Below are 11,083 nucleotides of genomic sequence, written 5' to 3'. Positions count from 1 at the left end.
ACCAATAGCCCCACCCCTGCCCTCTTTTTGGTAAGGCTAAACAAGATCTCATGAAGTTACTTACGTCACTCTGGAACCCAGGCTGACCCTGAACATACAATCCTCCTGAGATCTAGGGGTTATAGGCATGCCAGGCATGCCACTCACCAGGCCTGACTATCTTTTCCTTGAAGAGGTTAATGAATTTATCACCCATCTTTGACAGTCCAGCTTCTCTGGACTTATTAATTGCATTCCACGAATCAACATCATTTAGACATGGTTTACATCTGTGTTTGGTTTGAATTTAATTTAGACATTTCTGATAACTGTCAGATGAGGAGGCTGTAATTTGTACCACTCTTTTGATGTTTTGCTGTCCTGGCTTTGAAATATGAATCGAGAAACTTTCTGTGTTATTCAATAGCACAAGCAGGGCTTCATTCCTTGGCTTCACCTTTAGCTACTCTCGTCACTCCATGCCCACCAGCCCTGCCATCTCTGCTGATGCTCTTCTACCCACTGTCATTGATCATTTCCTGCTCAACTCTTCATCTCCAAGCATCCAGCTCAACCATTCGCATTGCAGAAGCAATCATACAATGGTTTATTTCTCTAACTCACCAGGCTCTGAACTGCTTGAAGCTGGGACAGTCACACATGCATTTGTTTTTAAGTTATTAAATCTCTTGTGCTCATCGCAGGAGCTGGCATACAGCTTACACTTGATGAGTCTTTGTTAAATGAATAAATCCCTGACACATTTTGGTAGTAAAAAAAAAAAATTTCAAAGATTTATGTCTATACTTCATTTTTCTTTGATAAAAAGAAGGGTAGGGTTCCGTATTCTGCATGTTTTCAGAGCTACTGTGCTAAGATAATGGGTGTGAAAGGGGACCTGAAGTGTAAAGTGAAAGAATTAAATACAAATGCACACCACAGCTTATACCTTTTCTTTGAGCACACGAAAGGCAGTGTGCATTGAGCGTGACTGCAGTGTGGAATTACCGAACTGATTTCACATAACTGCCCTCGAGTTTGCATGTGGATTCTAGAGAGCTTAAGCGACTTGTCTGAGGTTGAGCAACTTGGTAGACCAAAGAGGCAGAATCTAAAGCAAGACTTTCTGGGTTCAGACCCCACTATGTGAGCACAAGTCTCTTGGACTCACCAGTAGCAACAATGTCCTCCACATATACGAGAAAATAGACACATGACAAGTAGAGGGTGATAGCTTGCTCAGACACACTGTTCCCCAGGTTTGGCATAGTCTTGCTGTCCAATAAGAAAATAGCAAACTAGTATCTAGCTATCTCCTTGACTTGTATCCTCTGAGCACAGGTTAAATACCAAATCTCACTTTATTTAGTCTAAGCTACCTTGTATTCTATCCTGATAGGAAAACAAACAAACAAACAAACAAACAAACAAAACACACAGCTGTGGGACACTTGGATACCTTCTCATTCTTTCCACCAAGGTCCAAAAGGGCACAAGACAGACGAAACACCTTTCAGTCACTTACCAACTTCCTACAGGAGCGGTTCTCAACCTGTGAGTCACGACCCCTCTGGGATCCTGCATATCATGTGTTTACATTATGGTTTATAACAGTAGCAAAATTCAAGTTATGAAGTAGCAATAAAATCATTTTAGAGTTGGGGGAACCACAGCATGAGGAACTGCATTAAAGGGCTGCAGCATTAGCAAGGTTGAGAACCACTGTCCTAGACCCTTGAGCTCATGGCTCTCAGCTCCTACTTGAGTGGTGATGCCATTATCTGAGATGAGAAAGATATCGGCATTCCCACCACCCACCCCAAAGGCTAGGTACGGTGGAGCTGTTAGCAGCATAGTGCAAAGAGAGATGGTTTGACGTTTTACTCTTGACAATATGCCTGCTTATTCTACCTCTCACCATGCAGCCGGTTCTCCACTCACACTGGATGACAGAAGTGGCAAGAGGTTGTTCAGAAGATTAAAGATCCAAGTCACCAGAGGCTGCCATCTCACAAGACCATTTAGACATTTTCCGCTTGGCAGTCATTAATATTCTTCAGCAGAGAATGAGCCAGGAAGCCTGTTCAAAAAGTCTACTCATCAGATCTCTGTACCTTGGAAGATAAAGAGCATGTGAGGGTTTTGTTTTGGGATTAAATATTCATTGGACTGGGTTAGAGCTCTTACTGTTCCCAGGAATAAAACTGGATTTCTACCTTTGTTTTAAAATAACTACAAGAATTATACTTAAAAACCAATTTCTGTACCAAATCAGACAGAATAATGTGTGCTGTGGTATTTCTAATATAGTAGATACAACTTGGAACTCAATACAGAAGGACTGTAGGCATTTTACAGAAGGACACAGTGGCTTGACACTGTAGGAAGAGGCCTCCAAGGAGAGGACAGAGGACACCTTGGCACTCTGTCTGGCTCTCTGTCATCAATGCAGAGCTATTCTACAACCTGTTTCAGGTTGTAGTTTCAGGTTTTGTGAGATGGAAAAATGCTTATTTTCAAACTTTGCTACGGATTGGAAAACGACAGGAAGAAAACAAGTGGCCTGAAGAAAGCAGGAGCAGGCGGTGGCGACCACCACTCACACTTTAGCCCAGACACCGAGATCTGGTCACCGAATGGCTGGGGGATGTTCCCATCCGTTCCCATCCCCCTTGTCCGCCCTATCTTTTAGGCATCATTGCTCACATTTCTCTTGAATTTAAACATCTTTTAAAGGCTTAGAAAGCTTCGAAGGTTGATTTCAATGAAACCTGTTTTTATTCTCTGCGTTTTTCCAACTGTCACTCTCGGATAAAACAAAAAACATTCACTGTCAAAACAACAAGGGTTTGCTCTCAAGCAGAGAACGAAAGCAGGTATGTCTGCTTGATTTATTTTGGCATATGCCTCACAGTTAAATAGGGCACCTTTTAATTTGTCACTTCTTAAAGATTCACTTAGGCTGGCAAAGTAAATCCCCAGGGCTTGGTTTCAGCTCAATTTGAACTAGTTGGGCAGAAAGGTTTATCCTCCACCCTTTGCACACCCACCTCTTCTAAGGTGTTAATTAAAGAAGCAAGTGTTTACTTAACAACTTCAGATAGGCACAATTAATGGCCTCTTGTTTTTACTTTAACCCGGAGAAGTTTAGAAATCAGAATTACTACCGAAGCTCAACTAGAAGTGAGAAACAGAAGCCAGTGTTTTTCGACAGTCCTGTGGAAAAGTTATTAAAACAGCAACTCTGCAGCTATTTTTAAAATAGAAATCAGCTTTAAGCAGAGAGGCTCAGAACTCAAACTCTCCAGGCTGTCATTTTTCAGCCATGCAGCAGTAGATTTCCCTGTGTCTTAGCATCTTTGCCTAAGGCTTTGGAAAAGGCGTGCACCCAGTCTAGATTGTTTAGAGTGGTCATGAAGGCAACAAAACATCTAGAACCCAGTAGGACATACCAGTGGCTCAGAAGTATACTTGGGTGTTATCACCAAAGGAACTGCTGTAACATCTTGGAATTCCTCCATACAGGCAGGATTCAGTGTTTCTTCCCATATGGGAGCTGTTTCTCTGTCTGCTAGAATTGAAGCCATTTCTCTCCTTTTCTCAAAATTGGTGATAACATCTGTTTAGTCCCTTCAGTGTAACAAGGCCAGATTGAAGGTTTGTGTTTATACAATCATTAACACAACCACTGTTAAACAGAAGTGGGGTATGGCATCTCAATCACCTAATTGAAATCTGGTTCATTACTGGATATGTAAACTGATTCAGTTACAAAAAGAAACACAACCCCCTCCCCCACTCCCTCTCTCTCACACAGACACACACAGAGACTCACCCTTACTCAACCACATTAACATGTAGATGAACTTTTGGGTTCTTCAACATAAATTTCCCTCTTTCCCCAGACTCAGCTTTCCTAAAAATGCACATGTGTAAAATATATGAAAGAAACAAAATGCTTCCTTTTTTAAGATCCTTAGAGCAAACAACTCTCAGCGAGGGTGGGAAATCCCATGCAGGCATCATTAACCACAGTTTTCCGGTCCACACTGAAGCACTTTCCTACCTTAGGAAGCTCCACATTACCTGTGGCCCAGACACCACACCTGTGTCTTTCTAGCTGCTTTTCCAAACTATTTTAGTATGAATAAGTCAAAGCATCCCCCCGGAGGCCTGACCGCAGAGCAACAGTGAAGCTTGCTCTTTGCAGCTCAGAGCTGGGGAAACGGAGGTCGTTTTCTGGTGAGATGGAAACTGACACCAGAAACCAACTCCTCTTCTAATCCCTTGCCTGATGAGCTGCTGAAAATGTGCGGAATAAAACCAGGCTAAGCCGTTTGTTCTCAAACATGTTTATTTGTAACCGTTTTACATGGCGTGTTACAGAAATTAATGGAAAATTTCTAAAAAGTTTGCTGTTCTGTTGAATGCATTGTACATAAAGTTAAAAATAATGTGTCCATATATGTTAGCAAACTGTCCTCTGAGGTAAAGTAGGTCTAGAAACGTACTGCAACAGTCATTTTCTCTTTCTCATCTTTATTAAAAAAATATGTGTCAGAACGCAGAAGTTGAAAGGAACCAAACCCACGGAGTAAACATTTTCTTAAAAGAAGGTGCTCACTACATTATACGATGGGGTTTCCGTAGACGCTGGAATGAATATGAGTTATCAAAAAAGTCTTGTGGTATGTAAAGATTGCAGAGCTATGGGGAATGAGACAGAGCGACAGGTGGCATTTCCCTGGTTTCAAAATTTAAAGTGACGAATTTAGTGCTAATAGAAGATGAGGAAGTAAGGGTTGTACACATGAATCTTTCTATTGATCTAACAAGAACTGTGCAGATCCCCCATGCTCTTTGGGTATTGGTACCTCAGCTCCTGTTTGGACATGTCACTATATTCCTGGGATAGGGGTACCAACTGGTGTTTGGGAAAACAAAAACAAAAGCAAAAACCCACTATTCTGCCAATGAAAATATAGATGTCAGTTTAAAATCTTGACTTTATCTCCCTCATTTTAATGGGTCATCTGGGCATCTTCCTTAAGTTCAGAGCCAGTTACATTTCCATCATGCTCAATGAAAGATGACGATAAGCGGGGCTGTCACCACCTGGTGACAGAACGGATGGCAGATGGGACCCCTGAAACAGCAATGTGAGCCAGAGTTTACTTCCTGTCATAGTAACCCTAAGGATGGGAGTTTCTATGAGATGGGGGGTATGACACTGATGGGCAGACTCGGTCACAGTGACGGAGAGGACAGCACCACTCATAGAACCTCGGTACCATGACACCGCAGCCGCCGAAGCTGACTCCTGCAGCAGCCACCTATCTTACCAAAGCTTCAGAGAAACAGGGCTGCTTTCAGGAAAAATCGCAGCCATAATACCTTCCCATTTCTCCTTTGCACAAGAGGGTCACCTCATCACAGCATGGACAGATGATTCGGAAGGAATCCTGTACTGACAGGTAGCGGCTTCAGAGGGCAGCGGACAGCCCTTCTTGTTTCTCTAGTTCTTAGGACCTTCCACAGTAGGGTAGCATCTACACGTATTTTCTAATGGATACACGGTTCACTTATCTGTTTGGGAAAATTGTATTCCAGGGTAAAGTCTAAAAAGTAATCAGTTTGACATTGTAGTGTGAGTTTTGTGTGGAGTCACTTTAAAATCATCTTTAAAATCATTTAGTTCCTATTGATAAGAAGCCGAAGCCAATTTCAATCAATCATTTCAAGGTAAATTTGACTTCTCAAAATTTGAAATTTAATAAGAGTAATTACTTCCAGATCCTATTACGCCTCTCTTGAGGGTTTCCTTTCATGTTAAACCATTACATCCAACATGTAACTGCATAGGAGCGCCAGGAAAACACACTTGACCTGTATAACAATTCTCTATAGGGTAAAAATATATAGATTCTTTATGAAAGTTGTGTGCTAAACATACGAACTGAACACTAGACCTTTGCCCCATGTGTGTAAAATCAGGAAGTAAAATCCTTTTATTTCATGTACAATCAGTCCAGTGACTGATGGGAGAGTAAGTGGGAGAGGAGAGGTGAGCGATTTCCCAAATCTGAAGGCCAAACCTTCCAAACATGTCCTTTCTCTTCCATTGGCCTATGGAAAAGCTGGCTACAAAGCACCACCTCCTCCTGTTTACGAGCTGCTGATTGGCCCAGGACTCCTGCCTGTTTCCGAACTCTAGCTTCCTACCAGTTGTCCCAGAAAAACATCTGGAACGTGAACCCCATCCGTCATGTTCCTTGCACCTTACACTCCATCTGCTATCTTCTCTACAGTGTAATGGCATTATTAAAAAGCATCTTCATTGACATATTTACAAAAAAAAATTGACAATTTTTTTTTCATTAGAACTCCTTAAAGCCATTTCCCTTAAATAGTTAAAGAGTTTAATGGTAAAGTTTTCCTTTTCAAGTTAGAAAAAAAAAATCCCATTTGAATTTTCTGGTGTATAAAAAGAGATAGAGATGAACCATTTGACCACAGAATCAGTTTGTTATATTGAATATTTATGTTACCATTAGAAAGTTGGTTCCTAAGATTCAAAACCACATTACTAGAATTGTACCAGAATTATTTGGCAAATGACTTTTCTTTGAAAATGGCGCATGGAGAAGACACTTGTCTGCATAGTATCACAGCAGCGAAGTATCAGAAAATAAAGACATTATTTTATTGTACTCAAGAGTTCAGAGCTTCTGAGGAAACTGGATGCATTTTCCACCTTTCTTATCAATGAGATTTGATGTTCTTTACTAACCCCAGAATGAAGGTCTGTCCAAAAGCTGTCTTTCTTCACCAGGATGCAGGATAACTAAAGAGTTGTTTTGGCAACATTCTTGATCATAATGAATAACCAATCACTTATTTGTCTTGTGATCTCAAGTTAACGTCATAAGAGGCTTTTCCCCTCCCCCATTTAGACTTCACCCATTTCTAAAAAAAAAGTCAAAAGCAATACAAAAATTTGTACACTCATTAATTCTCACAAGTGACAAAGAGAAGACAAGGGAAACAGGATGGCAGACCAGGCCCTGTGGCGAGGTGCCACACACATCGCCACAGCCAGAGGGCATGTGGGCGATGACACTGTGGTCACAAAGGATCCCTTGCTTTGGCCTAAAATCAGTTAGTGCCAACCTCGTTCCAATTCTCTGATGCCTGCCACTCCAAGTCCACGGTCTTGACAATGGTCAACTGGGAGCGAAATGAAAGCACAAGAATGGTTTCAAATCCAGGAATATCTTAGACCCAGCCGAGAGGATCAACGGATTTGTTGGTTAAGCATTGGCTTGACTGGTGATTAATGTTGGATTCTGTTTTCTTAAATATATTTTTGTGGGATGTTGTTGTGTTTTAGGTTTTTTTTTTGTTTGTTTGTTTGTGCTGCCATAGGTATCTGCCATTGGTTGCCAAAAAACACTTTGTTCCCTCTTCGGACAGTTTCACTGGGCGACTGTGAGTTTCTCTGTGGGATGAGGTGAGCTGAGAGTACAAGAGAGCCTGTTGCACTGCTGATTCCCATGCCAGTCTTGAAGCACCCACCATGAGCTCTCATTGATGCTATTTCTTAGGTCTGTTGATCTGCGCATAGAGAGGCTCTGGCTCCTGTGGACAGAAGCACATCAGTGAGGCCTGCCTTGCTTGCACCAGGTGTGTGTAGGAAGGAAAGCTTGAAAGTGAAAACAGAAAGGTGACGGGTGATGATGAATGACCTTACATTTTGTTTTGTTTTGTTTTCATTGTCTTATCATGGTGTTCATTATTTTGGCAACAATTTTAACTCCCCTAAGAACATATCCAGATTTTGGTGTGTGTGTGTGTTGTTGTTTTTGTTGTAGAGTGCATACGTGTGCATAAGTGTGCATGTTGTGGAGGTCCAGAGTCAACCTTTAGTGTCACTCTGCAGGTATGACACACCTTGTTGTTGAGACAGGGTGTCTCCTTGGCCTGGAACTCATCCAGTGGACCAGACTGATGGCCAGGTGGCCTCAGGGATCTACCTGTCTCTGCCTCCCTAGCTATGAGGTAACAAGTGTGTGCCACCATGCCTGAGGCTTTATGTGGGTGCTGGGGGTCAAACTTATGCTGTGTGGCACAATTTCCAGACTGAGCAACTGCCTCAAATTCCCCGAGGGGGTTCCACCCTTGCTTTTGAAGCTGATTCCCCTAGGGGTGATTAGCATGGTATACTAGAGCAAGTTCCATGTCACAGGCGAGATATTTCTCCTTTCTGAGCCTCAGTTTCTCCAGCCATGCCATGGGAATAGTATTGTTTAATCCCACAAAGTTCTTGAGAGAAGTAGCGATAGCTCACAGACAGTATCTAGTATAGTACAAGAGGAAAGGGAGGAAAGGGGAAAGAGGAGGAGAGAGGGAAGTCCCCCTATACGCAGAACAGTTAGTTTGTGAAGCCACCTCCAGGTCTTACCTTCATCTACCTAACAGCCCTGGAAGCAGCTCTTACTCCCTCCATCCTCATTTTGGAGACAAAAGACTGAAGTTCACGTGCAGAGAATAAGAGACTGTGGAATTGCTCGGCTCTCCATTGGGGTCTCTACATCACAGCCTTTCCCTCTCAAAGCTCAGGGATCATCTCAGAAGGGGAGGGGTGCAGAATGATCTAAGAGCCAGAGGTGGTGGGTGGCTACAATGAAGCAGTATTTTCAGGACACGACAGGCAGTTGCACGGATGGACTCACACTGGTTGTGGCGGCAGACACGAGACTTGCGCAAGCTCAAGCCAGACAAAATACCAGCATGGAGCAGGGAGGTGGGTATCAAGTCTCACCCCCTAGCCGAGGAGCTATTAGCAAGTGATGGCTGCTGAGAGAAAGAGGCAGTGCTCTTCAAGCCCTGAGAGATGGTCCAAGCTCCAATAGATGCTCCTACATCCAGGCACATATTGGCATTGCTGAGTGGACTCGATAGGTTAAAAAAAAAAAAAAAGTACATGAAGTTGGGAGGGGATAATGGTGAGGTAGATGGGAGAGGAAATGGACTGGAGCAAATACGGGAGGTGTGAACTTGACCAAAACACATCATTATTTGTGTGCAAAGTTCTCAAAGAGTAAAAACAAAACGACCAAAAACTTGGGTTGAGAGAGGTTGTACTGTCTCCGAGTCACAGTGATGTAGCACATTGTTTGCTTCATGTTTTATACTGGGGATGGCCTACAAGATAATGTTGGACCCATCTTTTTATAGACGAGGGATCCGGAGAACAGCACCGGGTGACCCTGAATGTTCACAGGGTCACGTGAGTAACCATGCCAGAGTCAAAACCAGAACTTCACTCCCAGGACTTGGCACATTCTCCTCCAAGACTGGCTTATGGCTCTGACACGCTCTTGGGAGAAGGAACATCGGCCCTCTAGCCGCCCTGCTCTGTAATACAGCAGAACAGTTTGTGCCGCCACCTCTACGCTCCACCCATGGAAACAGATTAACTATGTAAATGCAATCTGGTCAAATGCCTGACTACTGGAAGGGCCCCACCTTCTCCCCATCCCTACTGAGTGCCAACTGCCACTTCCCCTGACTTTTAGACATAGAAATGTGACATAGTAGGTCCTCACAAAAGAGGCAGGTGTCTGGTGCGCTAGCCATGAAACAATTTGCAATATCTTTGATCTGTCTTCAACATACTTCAATTTGGCTTTTTTCTCCTAAGGTTGAATTTGGTAGAATCTGCAGCAGTACTATTTCATTTCCTCCAATATCTGAACTACTACCAGTAACTGCTGTTAGACTAGACAGAAACTTTGTGTTCTCTCTCTCTCTCTCTCTGTGTGTGTGTGTGTGTACATGTGCACATCAAACAGGGAAGAAACACTTTCCAGCACTTGAATGTCCACCTGAGGGTTTGCTGTGTGGACTTCCTCACTAACCCTATCTTCCCTAATAAGTCAAGCTGCCTTGATCTCACCCTACAAGTTTGCTCTATTCCAATTTTGGAAGCTAATTTACCCAACCGAGAATGACGCCTAAAACCAGAAGACGATGACAGCAGGCTCAGGCGGGGTAATTAAGGCCGTGCTGCCATTAACTTTCTGCAGTGGAGATAAATCGTCACACAGTTCTTGCTTGCCGGAATCTAGCTTCAAATGCCCATCGCAACAGTAGAAACAGCCGCAGTCAGCTCTCAATTATCCCCACTAATGAAGGGGAGCAGTGGTGTGGAAAACCCCACGCAGCAGATAATCCGGAAGTCTGACCCTATGATGCATTATACATTTTGGCAATAACTCTACCTTCCCTGTTACACAATCGTAAACTCTGAGAGCTGGAGGAGAGCTAAGGAAATCGTTTGACCCAGAGACTTCTAACCTGGCTCTGGCAAGTTCATGGTGGTGATCTCAAGCTGTTTCCAGTCTACCAGAAAGTCTAATTTTCTAAAGACGTTGGAGTAAGGTAGGGATTCTGTCTTCTTGTTCTTGGGAATGAGGCTTGCCTGAAAGGGGGGAGCTGTTGGGGAACATTATTTAGAGCCTGGTTCATCCTTGTTATAGCTGAGTGAACTTGGGCAAATTAAAGGGCCCAAAGGTGTCATAGCTGCGTGAACCTGTGGTAAACTGTGCTGCAGATGAGACAATCAAAGATCAGAGGTCAAGTCATCTTCCTCACTCCCACTGGAGTGCTGTTCAGTTGCTCTGTCCAACTGAGTCCAGCACATATTCCCATGGAAGGCTAGAATTTTACCAAGTACCTCTGTTTCTTTCTTGTCTACTTTGTGAAGCAGGAATCATCATCATCATCATCATCATCTATCCAAATTAAGTGGTATCTGTAGTCTTTAAATATATTTCAGAAGCGGTAGGGGGGAGGTACCTTGCTCGCTTCCTTTGAGTGATTCTAAAAATACTGGGTATGATCTCTGTCATGAGGAAGCAAACTGAAGTCCACTAGTCGATGCTGGAAGCTGCCAGGTTTAGCGCATGGAGTAGGTAACCTAGTCACCTCCACTGGCCACACCTCATCTTTTCTACTTTCTGTTCACAACTGCAGAGGAGCTACGTAGTTCTGGGAGTCCATACAACGTATAGAATACAGTCTCCTGACCTCTGGTCTACAT

The 11,083-nt window shown here is 43.2% G+C and overlaps 1 protein-coding gene across 4 annotated transcripts in view; it reads right to left on the bottom strand.

Annotated features, from left to right (window-relative positions):
* Positions 1-4,315: 4,315 nt before the first annotated feature.
* Positions 4,316-11,083, bottom strand: part of Dab1 (DAB adaptor protein 1) — a 376,411-nt gene continuing 369,643 nt past the window's right edge. For all 4 annotated transcript variants that reach the window (XM_055628810.1, XM_055628809.1, XM_055628811.1 and 1 more), the window contains one exon: positions 4,316-7,617. Coding sequence is in view for 1 of the 4 variants with exons in the window: in XM_055628812.1 (XP_055484787.1) it covers positions 7,573-7,617 (45 nt within the window). In the remaining 3 variants the exon portion in view is untranslated. The remainder of the gene's footprint in view (positions 7,618-11,083) is intronic.

The sequence above is a fragment of the Psammomys obesus genome, unplaced genomic scaffold (assembly GCF_907164565.1).
Source record: "Psammomys obesus unplaced genomic scaffold, mPsaObe1.curated_primary_1811, whole genome shotgun sequence".
Classification (NCBI taxonomy): domain Eukaryota; kingdom Metazoa; phylum Chordata; class Mammalia; order Rodentia; family Muridae; genus Psammomys; species Psammomys obesus.
This window is presented reverse-complemented; position numbering and strand designations above follow the sequence as displayed.